General features: G+C 42.0%; 1 protein-coding gene across 2 annotated transcripts in view; it reads right to left on the bottom strand.

Moving 5' to 3' along the window:
- Positions 1-7,392: 7,392 nt before the first annotated feature.
- Positions 7,393-18,387, bottom strand: part of LONRF2 (LON peptidase N-terminal domain and ring finger 2) — a 36,885-nt gene continuing 25,890 nt past the window's right edge. The window contains exons 5-12 of one of the 2 annotated variants that reach the window (XM_054163056.1): positions 18,119-18,344; positions 16,058-16,154; positions 15,588-15,702; positions 14,329-14,450; positions 13,375-13,533; positions 10,137-10,299; positions 7,970-8,119; positions 7,393-7,615 (exon numbers count right to left, since the gene is read on the bottom strand). In XM_054163056.1, coding sequence (XP_054019031.1) covers positions 7,457-7,615; positions 7,970-8,119; positions 10,137-10,299; positions 13,375-13,533; positions 14,329-14,450; positions 15,588-15,702; positions 16,058-16,154; positions 18,119-18,344 — 1,191 coding nt within the window. In that variant the 3' untranslated portion in view covers positions 7,393-7,456. The remainder of the gene's footprint in view (positions 7,616-7,969; positions 8,120-10,136; positions 10,300-13,374; positions 13,534-14,328; positions 14,451-15,587; positions 15,703-16,057; positions 16,155-18,118; positions 18,345-18,387) is intronic. The other variant, XR_008462341.1, reaches the window with a different exon arrangement.

The following is an 18,387-nucleotide window of genomic DNA, read 5'->3' on the forward strand; positions in this document are numbered from 1 at the left end:
GAAGTCCCAAATTTAGCAAAGGCTGAATCCCACATATGGCAGAACATCACTGTGAAAGCTGTCAGCAAGTGATACTCATCTCAATTTAGAAACAACTTGTTCCTACCATGCAATGTGAATGCAATTGAAAACACGCCTGTCTTTTAGCTGCAAGTGTAGTATACACATCCTTAAGAATAACTAAGGAAAGGGATGGCATGGATCACTTTTTTTTCTTTTCCCCATAAAAAGTCTCAGATTTTTCGGTCCAGATTACTCATTTTTCTTATTCTGTGGCTCAAAGAGCCAACAGCTTCCAGCAAGCACCAATCCTTCTGAATGCAGGTACTGCTGGATGGAACTAGGCAGCACTATTTCAAGTTCATAGAATTGTAGAATCAATAAGGTTGGAAAAGACCTCAGAGATCGAGTCCAACCTGTCACCCAACACCTCATGGCTAACTAAACTATGGCTTCAAGTACTGCAGCCAGTCCTTTTTAGAACACCTCCAGGGACAGTAACTCCACCACCTCCCTGGGCAGCACATTCTAACGGCAAATAACTTCTGTGAAGAACTTTCTCCTCACCTCAAGCCTAAACCTCCCCTGGCACAGCTTGAGACTGTGTCCTCTTGTTCTGGTGCTGGTTGCCTGGGAGAAGAGACCAACCCACACATGGCTACAATCTCCCTTCAGGTAGTCGTAGACAGCAATAAGGTCTTCCCCAAGCCTCCTCTTCTCGAGGCTAGACAACCCCAGCTCCCTCAGCCTCTCCTCACAGGGCTGTGCTCCAGACCCCTCCCCTGCTTTGTTGCCCTTCTCTGGACATGTTCCAGCAAGTCAACATCTTTCCTAAATTGAGGGGCCCAGAACTGGACAGAGGACTCAAGGTGTGGCCTAAGCAGTGCTGAATCCAGGGGCAGAATGACTTCCCTGCTCCTGCTGGCCACATTGTTCCTGATGCAGCCAGGATGCCATTGGCCTTCTTGGCCACCTTGGCACACTTATGGCTCATGTTAAGCCAGCTGTCAACAAGTGCCCCCAGGTCCCTTTCTGCCTGGATGCTCTCCAGCCACTCCAACCCCAGCCTGTAGTGTTGCATCAAAATTCCCACTTCGATGAAAGAGCAAAGCGAAAGGTTTCCATGTTCAAGGAATGACATCAGTAAGGTTCAGGGAAAGGGGCACAATTTGATATGCTGCCCTACCAGAGCTTGACATCAGCTAGCAGAGGAGATGTAGTGAGGGGGAAAAAAAGAAAAAAAAATCTGAATCATATTAGCATTTACTTGCTTCAGCAGTTGTTTTGCTTCTATTGCTCTCAAAGCCTTGAGGCACACAATAACAACAAAAAGGAAAGAGGGATCAGTCACATTTCCCCACCTTCCTTCGGTGAAAGAAGTGATGAAGTGAAGAATGCTGTTGTCTAGCCTAACAAAACAGCTCAGACACTTACATGTGCACTCCAGCATGCACTTGCAAGAAGAGCAGTGCTGTAACTGCTGTTTGCTCAGACACTCATTAAACACAGGCACAAAGGCCAAATTCAATCCAACACCTGAAGGGGAAAAAAAAACCAACAAAAAACAACACTCACCCAACAGTATTTACAAAAGAGGTCTTCAGAGTGGCTTTGCTTAGCTGGCAGCAAGTCACAACTGAGAGATATGCTTCCTGCAATCTGACTCAGCTTTGCCTTCCCACAACTGCATTTTGCTGCTGCTGGAGCCTGGCCAGCATCCCACTGCCCCTGCCACCAGTGCCAGCTGTGCCCAGCATCTCAGTGTGGTACATTGCTTCCACCTCACAGCATCTTGAAGGTACTGGTACTTTATTTCACTGGGCTCAGTCAATAAAGCATTTTCAGTTTTTTAATTGCACACATATTTTTTTCAGAGCTTATTCTGTGGGGCCAGTCAGGTCACACTTACTCCTAACAAACAATCTACGAATCTACAAAAGAACAAGCCCACTGTGTAATCCTCTCCCATCTCAGAACAGAATAAACCAGGTTGAAAGAGACCTTCAAGATCATCATGTCCAACCTATTATCCAACACCACCCAACCAACTAAACCACGAAACCAAGCACCCTATCAAGCCTCCTCCTCCTGAACACCTCCAGTGGCGGCAACTCCACCACCTCCCCAGGCAGCCCATTCCAATGGGCAATCACTCTCTCTGTGTAGCACTTCCTCCTAATCTCCTGCCTAAACCTCCCCTGGTGCAGCCTGAGACTGTGTCCTCTTGTTCTGGTGCTGGCTGCCTGGGAGAAGAGACCAACCTCTGCCTGTCTACAACCTCCCTTCAGGTAGTTGTAGAGAGCAATAAGGTCACCCCTGAGTCTCCTCTTCTCCAGGCTAAGCAACCCCAGCTCCCTCAGCCTCTCCTCACAGGGCTGTGTTCCAAACCCCTCACCAACTTTGTTGCCCTTCTCCAGACACATTCCAGCAACTCAACCGCCTTCCTAAACTGAGGGGCCCAGAACTGGACACAGTACTCAAGGTGTGGCCTGACCAGTGCAGCGTACAGGGGCAGAATGACCTCCCTGATCCTGCTGGCCACACTGTTCCTGATGCAGGTCAGGATGCCATTGGCCTTCTTGGCTGCCTGGGCACACTGCTGGCTCGTGTTCAGCCTACCATCAACCAGCACCCCCAGGTCCCTCTCTGCCTGGCCGCTCTCCAGCCACTGACCCCAGCCTGTAGCTCTGCATGGGGTTGTTGTGGCCAATGTGCAGAACCCGGCACTTGGATGTGTTCAATCTCATGCCGTTGGACTCTGCCCATCTGTCCAGCCTGTCGAGGTCCCTCTGCAGAGCCTCTCTACCCTCCAGCAGATCAACTCCTGCCCCCAGCTTGGTGTCGTCAGCAAATTTACTGATGATGGACTCGATGCCCTCGTCCAGATCATCAACAAAGATGTTAAAGAGCATGGGGCCCAGCACTGATCCCTGGGGCACACCACTGGTGACTGGCTGCCAGCTGGCTGTGGCACCATTCACCACCACTCTCTGGGCTCTGCCCTCCAGCCAGTTCCTAACCCATCGCAGTGTGCTCCCATCCAAACCATGGGCTGACAGCTTGGCCAGGAGTTTGCTGTGGGGGAGTGTCAAAGGCCTTGCTGAGGTCCAGGTAGACTACATCCACAGCCTGCCCCACATCCACCAGGCAGGTCACCTGATCATAGAAGGAGATCAGGTTGGTCAGGCAGGACCTGCCCTTCCTAAATCCATGCTGGCTGGGCCTGATCCCTTGGCCATCCTGTAAGTGCTGTGTGCTTGCACTCAAGACGAACAAGATGACTCAAGATGATCTTTGTCACATCCCCACTGCCAGGAGAGCTAAGGGTTCATCTTCATTGTTCCACATCTGCTGAGAGCTCCTTACTCCCCAGCACGCTCCACCATGCCTCACACCCTATAGCCTCCTCCCCTTCTTTCATGCTGGGGCTAAAACATTTGTCATGCAACTTATGAACCCTAAGATCTAGCCACTGATTCTAGGATGCCATTTGCCTCTTAAAGCCTCACGAGGCCAATTCTCATCCCTGTGGTCTTGGCTGGGGAAATCAAACCATCATCCCCCTTCTGAGAGCAGCACACCTTGTTTCTGTGCGGACTGTACCTACCATAGCTCCAGCTCTACCCTTGCTCTAGCCCTCGAGGAGCAGTGAAGCTTTCCCATAAATTCACACGCTTGTAAATTCAATCTGTTTTATTCCAAATATCACATAAATTAAATACATTTCCCATGAATATTGCAAATATACATGAAATGAACATTGCCATTTTTAAAAAAAGTTTTGGCTTTGCTTATGCAACAAAAATTGCCAAATGTGGTTAGAACATGAACTTCTCCTGTATTTACTAGATACAAAAAGGTGCAGATTAATAATTTATATTTATACATATGTACACACTCCATTTCGTAACTAGCTTTAAAACAGTAAAAAAATTGTTTCAAGTTTATCTACATTAAACATACTCATTTGAATCTGGGCAGAAGCCCCAGATAAGAGTTGATACAATCATTTCACAACTGCAAAATTAAGGCGCTACCAAAATACCAGTTCCACTAGTGTAAAATGTAATAGGAATAGAGAGTGTACAGCTTTCTATTTATCGATTTAAAAGTGGACTGGAGAACGAGGAAAAAGGAGCCGTAAGAAACATGACAAGGTCTACAGGTTAGAAGTATAAAGAGATCTCAATGACTATCAAATAAACATATTAAAATACAGTAGATAAAAGGCCTCAGTGGCAAACAATTAGTATGCTTCTGAAAGACAAAAAAAGGTTAAAATATATATACTTTTGTAGCTTGAAGCTTTACAGGTGAACAACAGGTGTAGAGGTAGAGGGATTTTTTTTTGTTTTATTTTGTTTGGGCCTCTTTACGATGTATAAAGAAGGGCCACATTCACCACAGTGAAAAGACTCATCATATATCCCAGCATCCTTGCTTGGACAGCAAGCAAGAAAAGTGTAATGAGCTAGAAAGGCAACGAATGCTGTCTATCTCTTCCAGGAGCTGAGCTCCAGTGCTTCCACATGTACCTTGGCGACAAGTTACACCTAAGCATAGATTGGTCATAATGTGGACATTTCCTCTAGAGAAAAAGAAACAGCTAGCTTTTCCCATGAGGTACTACTGGATGCTGTAGAGATTATATGGCAGAGAGAATTTGGTAACAATAAATTTGGTACTTTCACTTAGAAAGCAAGTACCACAGGGCAGTGGTGATTATTTGTTTGTGTTTTTTTAATTATTATTATTAAAGCTTTGCTATTTGATCAGCATTCAGTGTTTTGGAAGAAATGTCAGCTTCGGGCTGCTAATTACTTGCATCCATACACAGACAATTCCTACGGTGTTATCATTTTATCCAAAACATCAATCACTGAAATATTCACAAACTGCTTTAAACCGTGACTAAAAAAAAATCCCTCTACGGTTCAGCTTTCTCTTCCGTAACTATCATTCTGTTAATTATGCAGGCCTTTGTGAACACAGTAATGTCACTTTCCATGTAAAATGTCTTTGTACATTGGAGAGCAGCAGTAAATAACCTCTCTTGTTCTGTAGGGTTTCCTCTCAGAAGTACCTCAAAAGTAGGTATCTTGAAAATAATTACTTTTGCAAAGAAGAATATTCACATTAGTTACTGAGGCAAAGCCAAGAAGACACTAACTAGCACCTTTTTTTTTGTTTTTCTTCTTTTCTGTTTTCTTAAACGCACTCCTACGCCGAAAATTAAGCACATGTAAGATCGGGGACCAGCAATATACAAATACCATCCATGTCCCCTTGCAGCTAAACCAGTAATACTTAAAATTAGGCCAGACGCACAAAGGAGCAAGATGAGCAAGTCTAGAAGAAAGACACAGCATGGAAAGGAATGGAGAGAACAGGAAGCTGAACAAAAAGGATTGCGAGATCAAATACAGTTCATCTTCCGGTCTGAGAACGAGTATGTAAAACCATCCTTCGGCAGCTCAGCCAACAGTGGGATAAAGACCTACTGACTGCTGATATTTCCTCCTCCGTATTTAGAACAATTATTTTGCAATTCAGTGATGACTTCTTTATCAACTTTAAATCCCGGAGGAAATGCATCCAACTGGAATTTTGAGTATTTTGGTGGTGGTAGCAGAACTTGCAGAAGGCTACTGTAGAGGTTATGACATCATTGGTTGTAAGTTATGCACTTCACAATTCAGAGAATATACTTACAAACTATTTAAATAGAAAAGGCGTGTTCAAGGTAGAGGCAGTTACAGTACATTCAGGGTATGTTACAGAAACCATTTGTGGTAGCCATTCGCTGAAAGGAAAAAAACCTCTGTATTTTTGTTTCCCAGACCACACAGGTTAAAACTACAATACCCAAACAGAGCAGGTAATAACTCAATCACTGCATGTTAATGCAGTCTTCTTCCAGAATTCATGTGCAAAGTGAAAAAAAAATAAAATTAAATACATCTTCATTGACAAGTAAGAACAAAAGAGCTAAAAAATAAACCAGGCACTTTGACCATTTAGGTAAACAGCCATTTCTTCTTACCAGACTTCTGCACATGAACGAGTCTTTACATTGGTCTTGTTATGCTTGCAGCATATGAAGATTCAAGTCAAACTTCTTTTCCTGTTGGTAGCATCAGCTCTACTTATAGGAAACTATGCCAATTGAGTTGGTAACACTGTTAGCTTTTTCATTGGCAGTTGAGTAAGTGTTGATCATTCGACTGACAAGCGATCCAAGTTAGATATTAACAAATCAATACATTAAAAAAAGATAACAATCAAAGACAAATGAAGGTTAACACCTGACTTAAGCTTGCATTGAGACTTGCCTTTATAGGTTCGGTTTATGCCTCCTTTCACTGTGTTATTGTGGACTGATTTTCATCACATACAGCAACTGGTACTAAACTACAATACTTTTGGTTTGAATTGCGTTCAGTAGACATCACCCCACTGCGATGGGAGGTTAGCATTACACTGCAGGCAGGAGGGAAATGGAATCTCCCCGTGTTGCATCCTGGCTGGCTGGGCCCACTCACAGAGCAGGTGTTCACAGCAAACTGCAGCACGCCTCCTTCAGACTTGGGGTGAAATCATTATTTCACAGCAGCATTTATCATCCTTTAGGGAACCAGTTTGATGTTAATTTAGTGGTAAGACCAGCTGAGATTTACTTTGATTTTTCTTTTCAAAAAAACCAAAGTACACCTTTCCAAACATTTTGCACATACTCTATTTGCTACAACACATAAATCACAACACGAGGGATTACCTAAGGCTACTAAATAATGTACTTACTCAGCAGCTATTATTCTTTCAGTTAAACATCTTCGATGCCTTGACCACAAACGGCTTACTTTTTTTCCTCACAGATTCCTATTTGCTGAAGAGGGAGAGGTGTGGGTGTATGACAGACTGCCTACTGATTCACTAACAGAGTGTACTATCGGTTATAGTCTTCATGCATACTTCTGCCAGGCAGAGTAACTCCTCTTCTGTTCACTACCTTCAAGAAAGTCTAGGAAGCACCTCTTCAATTCACTGTCCAGTTTCCTTTTCCTACCAAGCAGAAATCCAAATCGTGTGCAGGCCAGTGGTGCTACTCTAGTACTTAACTCTTGCCAACTAGAAACAGCAACTCTATTACAGCACTTTGAAGCAACTATCCACATCTGTTAGCTACACTCTAATTGTAGCACAGCTTTGCAGAGGCTCAGATTTCACCAGGAAAACAGGAGAGAGTACAAGGTTTGGTGAATACCCAGGATAATAAACCGATGCAATCAATGGATGCTGGACACAGTCAGAAAGGGCTGTTCTTTTTTGAAGAAATCTTAAAAAACAAAAATGAAAACTCCCAAACAACCCCCTCCCCAATCCCTCCCCCTTTGCTCTCCACCGTAACAACCCATTGTGAGATGTTTTTGGAGCCCACTCACTACTGAAGTCCATGTTATCTGGGTCTTTTGCGAGTAACAAATATCAATACACGTCTGATGGCGATAAGACGATCTTTAAGGGAGGTCATAGCCAATATAGCCAGCTGAGCTCTATTTTCCAGAGGCAAAACTGCCAAGAGCCACCAGTACCAGGCAGGACCACTAGGGTTGCTCTGCAAAAAGATGGGAAGACATGCAATCATGTATTCATCATCCATCAAAACCCACCACCTTCTCTCCCACCTTCTGTTTGCTAAAAAAGCCACCAAACAGTTCAAGCAACAACTAAACACTTAATTTTAGGTGCTCTCCTTGTCTGTATACACCATTAAGACTTCTCTGTTCAGATACCAACCCACACTGATGTATTGTTTTCCATTGATTGTTTACCATGGTTCATGCTGATAGACAAAAATTGGGCAAGTAAGAATTTAGGATGTACAAAGCTACACAAAAATCTGCCATAAAATGCTCTTGTGCAAAAATTCTGTATAGAGTAAGGCTGCTAGTTAGGAAGGTTTTATTACCTGTGGCTCTGGTTCTTTTCCTGGCATGGACCCAAAATGATTGAGAATTTGCACTTTCATATTGTCTTTAAGAGAAGTAAACCAGGCAACGGCTTGATCGTAAACTGAATCATGAAGACGGACAAGTTCTTCATATTCCGGTCCTTCAACCTTATTGTTAAAGAAGGAAGATGGAACAAAACAGGTTTGATACCGTGGAGTCTACACGCTTCTCCAGAAGCGAGTGAAGCAAAATAATGCAGTGACTAGTTGTTCAGATGTCCTTATCTAAGCAAAGTGTAACCAAGCCTCAAATTTCAAATTGGTGATGCAGGAGCCTCTTTACCCTCCCTTAGATGCTCTGAAGAAACATTTCTTGGAGCAGATCCTGCCTTGTTAATACCCATTCCTAAACACTGGCACAAAGAAGAATCTGCTCTCTAATCCTGAAGCATCATATTAATCATCTCAAACCCACAGCCCTGAATCCCCATCAGCAGAAAGGCCTCTAAACATTGTTAAATTACCTGCCAAAACAAAAGAAAAGCCACTGCCACTGAGCACAGAGACAGGGGGTCTATGGTACTTAGAGACCAGCAGTATTTTATAGAAGTGTTAAGGTCATGGTAGGACAGTCAAGGAAGAGGAGGAGGGCAGACACCCAAGCAGGCAGGAAGCAGAGAAAGTGGATGCTTTCCTAACACCAGAAACAGCCATAAAAAAACCAAAACCAAACCCAAAACCAAACAAAACCCCACCAACCACCTTACTGAGGCAAAGAGTGTCTTAGTTGCACAGGCCTGCCTATTAGTATTAGGGAAAAGTAAAAAGCACAAGCAAAACCCACTACAACTGGCGATTTGGTTGCATGTTTTGAGGGGATAGGGGCTTGGGGTTTTTGTGGTTGTTTGGGGTTTAGTTTTGGGGTTGTAGTTTTTGGCTTGTTGGTTTTTTGGTTGAGTTTTTTCTTTGTGAGGGAGTGGGAATGTTTTGGAGTAGTTTGGATTCTTTCCCCTGTAAGTTGTACATGCCACTGTCCATCTGAACTAGCTGTTCTGGAATCCCTTTGCAGTCAAGGAGAAACAGCTCTTGAGGGGAATTAATTGCATCTAAGACAGAGTGGATAAAATAGCCAGCTTTGGACTGAGATTTCTTACCCCCACACAGTGCGTGAATGTAGGGTGCTGAACACAGATGTCAGCCTCTCAAGTGAAACAAGGCAGATCTCTCTCTATGAAGAGGTAGGTCTCTGGCACCATCTACAAACAATACCTGTGTTCCACCACCCTTCACAGGGGATTTATACACAGCAGAGCCCTCACTGACCATTTGCAGGGGGAGGCACTTGCACACCATCTGCCTTTCCTTCCCTGGTAAACAACTGCATCAATCTGCACAGGTGAGAGAAGTCCTTTACAGACTTTCACTTCAACTGTGACTGTGCTGAAAAGCTTCATGACCACACTCAGTTTGACCAATTGGCAGGAGATTACTACTAAATCAACACTAAGAGAAATCAGGTTTTTACAGACATGCTCTGAAGATGATCCATCATTAAGCATGACCGAAAATTCACCATTTGGCCAACACACATCACAAGAACCTCACTTGATGCAGGTTTCAGAGGAGCACTTGTTTTTAAAAACCAGTCCTCTTCTTGCGATTCTGTGCTCTCAGCCAGCTCTGACAGATGTTTGTAGAGGCATGGTTAACTACATGTCGTTAAAATCTCATTTTAAGAGGGGACTCACACATTAGTTTGAGGACCTGTTCTATATATGAGAGACTGGAGGTCATATGAAGTCTGTTAATATTCTGTTCAATGCAAGAAGAGAACAGTCATTTCTCAAACAAGAAGTGTGTGTGCTCTTATGAGGGTTTCAAGTCCCTGCCAGTTTTAAATACTACTGTGACCTCATCTACACATCAAAACAGACCTTGGCACCTGAGCCTCAAAAGCTATCCCTGAAGGGAGTGCAACAGTTAAGCAGAAATAACAATAAGGGCAAAAAGGAAGAAAGGGAAGGAAGAGATAAAGATTGTTCCATGGTTTTCAAAACAGAGCTTTAGTATTTATAATGATATTGGTTTTAAAATAATGCACAGCTAGTTTGAAATGCAACAAGGAAAGGCTATTTAAGTGAATCCAGCAATACATGGGTATGAATAACTTTGCACCATAGATCACCTTTTTATCTTCAAGATACTCGATGTTTGCTGTGTTATATCCATCTCGCTGGCCATGGCTTAAGACCCTAAAACGACGGACACCAACTGTATCAACAACTGAGCGCCCATCAGGAAAAAACTTTACGTCCCTGATCTCTAATATACAGCCATGATCTGCAAATCTGAAATGACAGAAGGGCATAAAAGTGGAAGTCATCAACAAGTGTTTATACACATTAGGACAAATACTGGGCCTAATTCACCACTTCATATTTGAAAGAGGATCCTGCTTTGGTGACAATACATTTCTGCTTATTTACGTAAGCCACACAACCCCCACCCTTTCTGCCTTCTCTCAGAGATCCAGGGCAGCAGCATTTTCAGAGTGTATTTGCAGGGTGGGAGGGTCAGGAAGGGACAGAAAACTAAATGAAGTGTGTTTCATGCTGGGGGTTGCCAGCTGCTCATGGCAAATTCATCTGGTTTGCAAAGAAAACAAGATGGATAAAGATACCATAAGAAAATCAAGAAACTTGAGGAACAAATGCAGAGCTGGGAGGGCTATCCCCCTACTCTGAGGTGTAAGCAGAGCATTACAGCTTTTCAAAGGAAAAAGCTTCTATATAGCAAAATTTTTCTTGCACTTGTTCCCTTTAAGTTAAAAAAACCCCAAAACAATAAAACAAGAGAAAACCAAAACACCCCGCATTTTCTCCCCCCAAAAAACATACCCCAAACCCTACAAAACAAACCCATTACACTCTTTTTACAAAAGCACATTTGTATCTGTTATACTTTGAGTAGGCTCAGGTTTTAATGACACCCTGGAAACAAGCATGCAACAATTTTTTACTTTAAATTATCAGGCTTACCTACACTATATTTGTGCTGCAGCGAGTTCACTAGACAGGCTGATTGCACAGTGACTCTTCACCATAATATGTTGATCTCTCACCATGTGCACCTCAGCCTACTGCTAAGCAGGAGAATGCACTCTATCAGGTCTCATCTCAAGATAACAAATCCCTGCAGGGTCCAATAAATGTTTTGCCAGAGAAACTTTTGTTTTACTAGGGCTTAGCCATTTCTTACATCGGGGTAATGAAGAAACAGTGATGCTATGGAGAAATAACTTGTGCTTCTACGCTGAACAGAAATCATGGGTTTCAGAGGGAAAAAGAAAAAGGCTCACCACTGAACAACTGTTCTCTCCTGGCCAAGGTACACACTGAGGAAGAGCACGAAGAGTACATCTGGACACAGATATGCCCTGCTGCTCTACCAGTGGGATCATGAAAAGTGAGTTTATTATAGCAATATTAGGCTGAACACTGTTAAAGCAACTGCACAGCAGTTTAAAATTAATTATTTTAATGACTTTTATATAGAAAATAATCTAGAAATAAAGGGATTTATTTTTTCCTTTATTGTCATTCTTTGAGAAGCTACTTCTGGATAGAAAGCCACTTTATTCACAGACAAAAAAAAGCACCTGGAGATGAGTATAAAGCATACTGACCCACTAAAATGTTATATTCTTCTCCCAGTTTTAACTTAAAATGGAGAAACAAAACAGAGAAAGATAATGAATTGCACATATCTTGCCATGGCATTCCTCAAGGGAGGTATGTATCTATGTTTTCATAGATGAGGCAAAACAAGTTTTCCCACTTTTTGTATTCCCAGCTGATTTTGCAGTTTTGAACAAAAGAACTTCCTTCCCTGTGTAAGAAGCTACAACAATCTGCCAGGTTGTCCACAGATGAAAGCTTCCTGCACATCAGTGTTTGATTTAAGGTATCATGCTTTAAAAAATTGATTATTTTGGTAACTCAAAACAGGTAGAACATAAAAATCTAACCATTCCAGTGGCATTTTTAAATACACTTTATGACACTATCACATAAACTAATTCTTGTGGCGCTGGAATTGTAGCCCCTCGGCACTCTGTATTAGACCTGACTCCAAATAAGTCTGGCTTTTCCACAAGCCTCTCCAGATGTAAGGAAAGTCATCACTGATGTCCCAGGGTCATTTTGTCCTCACTATTACAAGTATTTGCTTCCAGAAAATTGGTAACAGGCCTGGAAGGGACTGGGGAGCATAAGCTGTTGCTGGAGCCTGATCTCCACCGAGTGCAGCACTGACATGCCCAATGGCATGAAGCACAGTCACAGTTGACTGGGAAGCTGTAGCATCTCCTTTATTCTTACCATCACCTCACTGTCCAGTCTGGAAGGAAAACAAAAAATAAAAAAGCCCCAAACAACCAACCCACAACACCAAATCTGAACTGGACAGGGAAAGGCTGCTAAGCCCTGGTATGACTGCCCTCCTCTCAGATCCAGTGATGATTACCTACAAAAATGCTGCTCCTGAGAATGCCCATCTAATGTGTTCTTAAAGATTCCCATGCTGTCATCATCCATTCAGCAGCCATGCCAGACTATCTTCTGAAGTCATAAACTATATATTAGATCTCACAAGGTAGACCTCTTTTAAGACTGCTTCACTTTTTTTCGCCCACAACCATCTTTTTATCACTCCCTTCATTCAAAAAACTTCTCTATCCAAGGACTTAAAAACCTGGAGGTTTTCATGTAATAGTTTGGGTTGCAAGGGAGCTTTACAGATCATGTAGTCAATCCCTGCATAGGGAGCTAGAAACACACCAGTGTCAGAATTCACAAAAATGAATTGAAGATCATACAGAAAGACAATGTAAACCACTCACTGTGGATAGTCTACACATTGCAACACAGCAGTAGAGACAAACAGAAATTTGACATTCAGCAGCAAAACAAACTTTCAGCCAAGGGTATACTTAGTCTCATTCAAATGATAGCACCTATGCAGAAAAGCTGCAGATGGTTTGAATTTTTTTACTTTTTATATTATCTTTTATTTTTAAAACTGAGTAGACAGAGGAGCAATCTTACCCAGACAGTTTCCACTAGAACAAACAGGCTAGAAAGCTTTCCAACCACACAGACAATTATGTGCTATTTCTGGAGGCTGTAGTAGCAGGAGGATTTGTATCCTTGCTATCCATCCAACAGGGGAGCAATAAAAATTAAATCTTTGTAGCAAAAGAAATGTTTGAAATAGAAAACTAAAAAGCCAGAATCTTTAGCATTAGTTCATACAGGACTGGAAGAACGTGCAGTGGTTTGGGGAGACAAGTATACTGTGCTGTAGTACTCCATTAGCATCACAACAGATGCTACAGCAACAGGACACTCAGCTCATCTCCTTACCCTTTTAATTCATCAGCTAAGCACATGCCAAACTGCTTGGTACCAGTTTCCATGCATCTTCTTATCATTAGACGGTAACGAGGTTCAAAGACATGAAGTGGGCAAGGGATGGTAGGGAAGGCCATGGTGCATACGAAGATGGGAACATCTTTATTCAAACTGTAAGATAATTACATAAAAAATGTTTGCCGTAAGATAATGGTTAAAACCTGCTACATTCAGCATAAACCCTTTAACATGACACTGACTCCAGTAGTTTCCTTCTCCATAAACACGTATCTGGTCAAGGTTTGTCAGTTTTACAAGACAAACACATTTCAGGACTTTAACACATTAAGAGAACAATCCCTCTAAACAACTTCCATAGAGGAAAGGTCAGGAAACAGCCAGTTTCCCAAAACTCATAGACACATTTAGCTTAAATACACGTAGCAAGATCTTTGTGGTAACTTCTCACAGTGCTATAGTACCCAAGAACTAGCCATGCTCAAAACAAGATGGTAGAGAATTCCCAAGCTCAGTAAAGTCCATTTATTTTGAAGAAGCCTACTTAATTTAACAGGCTTAATTGCATGCTTGATTTTCCTTTTTAAATGAGTTGCAGTGCAAGATACATGAGTCACAAAACTGGATCCTTGAACGTCTCCCAGCATTCAGTAACCCATTTATAAATTGAATTCTACTCCCTGAAAGTGCCTATTATTATAACTTCTAAAGCTATTATATTGTTTCAGAAGAAAAAGAAAATATCTTTATTTTAAGAATACTGTGCATCTCTACCATCCAAGCTTTCTTGTTTATCTGCCACTAACGTGCCAAAAGTACAAAACATCTGGCAGGCTCATTCACAAATTCATTCATTTTGCATATTTTCATAAGCATATGAAGCTTCTCAAGTAATTTATGTTGAAAAACATTTTTGTAACAGCTGACAGTAGTAAAAAGGAAGCCTACTTTGACAATTCCTTAATTTCTTCCTCATAAACTTTCTTCCTTTCAGATAATTCCTCTGGCAAGTAACGGACTATCAATTCTTCTGTGAGGACGGTCTTCTTGTAAGTTCTGCTTGCCAGAAACTGCAAGAAGAGTCAACTCTTAAGTCTGGTAAAGAGAAGACAGGCAACATCTCTTCCTACCAACCCATCCCTCTCCTAAGGTGAAACAGCACATTAATCAGAATTGTACTGTTTCCTCCTCCTTGTCAGCTTTCAGGCATCAAAGCTTCCACTTTAGGATACATAGTTCAAACCAGTGCTCATTTAATTGCAACTCCTTGCCCTGTTTCTGGTTGAAGTTGTAATGGAGCAAGAAGCAGCAATCCCTCCTCACTTTTCACCTAGAGCTGCCAGGTTACTAGCAAGAAGTACTCCAAGGATGAGACATATTATGCCTGCTGGAGCAGAAGTGTTGACCAAGGAGCAACAACTTCTTGTTCACTGCAGGCAGATACACAAACTGGAGATGTAGTATGAGCAATCCCCACTTCTCTCGCAAGGAATGACAAAGCATATTCTGAAGCAAATGAGGTCTGTGCACAGCTTGATGCTGTGCGTACTACTGTGCTGTTCTGGTTTCATAGAATCACAGAATAGTTTGTGTTGAAAAGGACCTGTAAAAGTCATCTAGTCCAACTCCCCCTGTGGTGAAGAGGCTTATTTTTAACTAGATCAGGCTGCTCAGAGCCCTGTCCAATCTGACTTTGAATGTTTCTGAGCATGGAGCAACACTTATCTGGGCAACCTGTGCCAGTGTTTCACCACCCTCATTATAAAAAGTTTCATCCCTCTATACAGTCTAACCTATCCTCTTTCCATCTAAAACTATCACCACTTGTCCTGTTACAATGGGCCCTGCTGAAGACTGTCCCTGTCTTTCTTATAGGCCCCCATTAAGTATCAAAAGGTCACAATACGGTCTCCTGGAACCTTCTCCAGGCTTCATGAACAACCTCAACTCTCTCAGCCTTTCTTCATAGGAAAGGTGTTACAGCCCTTGGACTGTTTTTGTGGTGCTCTGAGCCTGTTCCAACAGGTCCATGTCTTTCCTGTGTTGAGGACTCCAGGCAGGGTCTCACTAGAGCAGAACAGAGAGGAGAATCCCCTCTCCTGACCCGCTGACCATGCTGCTTTTGATGCAGCTTGAGAGTAGAGCATACAAAGCCTCCACACAGATGCTTTACACATTGTTGTTAAGTGGGGCAAGGCCATACTTACTTCTGACAGCTTTTCTTTGCAGAGTGGGCAATGTGGATTATGGTCAAGGCAACGCTCAAGGCATTTGAGGCAAAAGGTGTGTCCACAGGGAGTGGTAACAGGTTCGTAGAACAACCTGAACATGAAAACATGGAACAGAAAAGCTAAGCTGCCAACACAAACACTGCAGATTCCAAAACCATGGAAAGGACTGACTACATCTAGCCATCTCTTCCATTCCTGCTTTATGTAAAGCATAAGTGGCAGTGTTATTTAAGGAGATGTAAAAAAAAAGCTTTTCATTTTTAGAAGTAGCAAACAATGGAGAATACCATGCATAACAGAGAAGAACACATAGTCACCAGATGCAAAACTCAGCAAGAAGGAACACAGAAATTACATAAGACATTGTCTGGCAGGTTTCCCTTCTGACACCATGAAAACTCTTTTCACAAGCTAGAAAACTTAATGCCAGGTCAATGCAGTCATACCTCATGCAGAGGGAGCACTCAAAGTCCGATGCATCCACCAGGGTCGTTGGTATTTCACTTGAAGTGACAGTGGTGTTTTCAGATAAAACATCTGCATCTAGATAGTTAGGAAGAGGATTTAAGCATTACTGTCATTTCAGATGCCATTTAAGTTGTTTTTCCATAAACAGTCTCCTAAAAACCTAAATAATCTCTTTTATTTTTGACATTTTGTTCCAAACAAACGTGGGGTTTTTTCATTGAAGTTTTAGACTTTCCGGCAGGAAATGTTCTGAAGTGCAGAGGATGATTTCTATGGCCAGAGAAAGCATTTTAAAGGAGAATACCCATGATTTGCTTCTCCAAAAGTGGTTGGTTGGAGCTTTTTTTAAGTCTAGTTTTTAAAATACTTTGCTACTGCTTTCCCACCACCATCACCACTCCCACGTCAGCCATGCCAGATGTTTGAGAGTACATTAAGTCCAGAATTTAATTTGTTTACACACAGTCGAAGTATTTCATCAGTGTTTATTATAGATTTCTCAGCAGGAGTAAATTTTCTTGCAAGTATAAAAAAAGCTTACACTCTTCCAGCCTAGACTGCTGTGCAAATCCCCAGTTTCAGACAACTTTAAGGACTACTGGAACTGCAGTCACTAATACTGATTTCACTAGTTCAGCACTCTGCGAACACAGGGGCAAAACGCTTCACTTTTGACCAATCTTGGGTTTTGGGGGATGATGTAGTTTACACACTTGAAGAGTATGGGCTTCAAACTCCACCGCAGCAGCAGCAGTTTAGCTCAAGAGCTATCAGCTCAAGCTTCTCAAGATTCTGTACCTTCTTTTACAGTCCATATACTTATGGCTCAGTGATGAGCTGCAGCAGAGCCATGAATGTTGCCTCCACATACTTTTCATTAATTAAATTCTTGATTGTTTAAAAACTAAATTTTAAGAAAGGCTCAGCTTTTTTTACATGGAGCTAAAACACTAGGGTGTTTTGTTAAAGGGTAAGTTATGCTCAGCATCTGTTTTATCTCGAGCACAGATGGGACAGGGAAGAGGACGGTGGCCTACAAACAGCATTATCTTTAACCTACATCTCTCGTGTTAGCATTTAGCAATAGTAAGAACCTAACTGCGTTATTTCTGCGAATAGTAACATGGCATGAGGATCTAGCACAGAGCAGAAATTAATGGGTATGGGCAAAATGTGGTCTCTGGCCTTTGCTGTGAACATACAGGCGGCTCAGATTTCACAATCTATTTACTGAGTCTGCACTTCACAGGCAAGTACAGGGTTTTCCCTGCACAGCAGTGTGATCAATGAGATTGGCCCTACCTTGATCCTTTGCAGATGTGGGAAACGGACAAGTAGCACTTGAAGATGTTCATATTTCAAGGCAAGGAGGTGTGGGGTTTGTTTTGTTTTTTTCATTTAAGGGGAAAAAAATGCACACTACTGTAGTAACATTTTCAAAACCCCTTTTAACCAGTTATTCACTACTCAGTGCCATACATTTCCTTCAGGCTTTTTATGTTGCAGCATTAAAACCACTTTGGAGATCTCTGTTAGAAGCTTGAGAAGCATACCAATTATAAGCACAGCTATCAAGTGACAAAACTGGGGAGGCTTATTACCCTTCAAAAGGCTTCTTTGTTTGCTTGGAAAATTTCATGTAAAGTTGCATGTGACTGTTTCTGATGCCAGTTAAAGATTAGTTTCCAGGATTACTGCATCTTTCCTTCATATAGGAAGACAATGAAGTTCAGCTACACCTCCAAGACCCAGAAAATGGAAATAGCTCCATCAAGACAAAGACTATGCTGTTAGTGGATTACAAATTGGAAATGGCCTATTTGAGAGAGAAAAATACAGTGTTCCTTGTATAAACTGAAACTGCTCTAGTGTAAGGTAAATAGGCTGTTAGAACAGAAACAGGCATGCAGAACAATGAAGTATTATTCCAATCCCTGTAGGGAATGTTTCACTGACACCTATAAAAAAGGAGAAGGAATAAAGTTTATCATTTTTCAGTATATGCAAAGGAAATCCCCTTCCTAAACCACAACACAAACCTTTTTTAGGAATCTTATTGGGGACATCCAGACTTTGCAAATCCCTCATATCACTGGACAGTTTTCTTTTTAAGCTGACCCCAGGTAAACTGGAGAGAATAGCTCCCAAAGACTTCTTGTTGTCTTCAAAATAGAAATCCAGAACATGATGGGAAACAGGAGAATCAGTGCTTCTAAACACATCAGATTCTTGGGACGGGGTTTTTGTTAACCTGAACACAGTATCCTAAGGAAAAAAACAAGCATACAACAAGAGTTATATACAACAG

This window comes from Dryobates pubescens, chromosome 7, assembly GCF_014839835.1.
Source record: "Dryobates pubescens isolate bDryPub1 chromosome 7, bDryPub1.pri, whole genome shotgun sequence".
In the NCBI taxonomy this organism is placed as follows: domain Eukaryota; kingdom Metazoa; phylum Chordata; class Aves; order Piciformes; family Picidae; genus Dryobates; species Dryobates pubescens.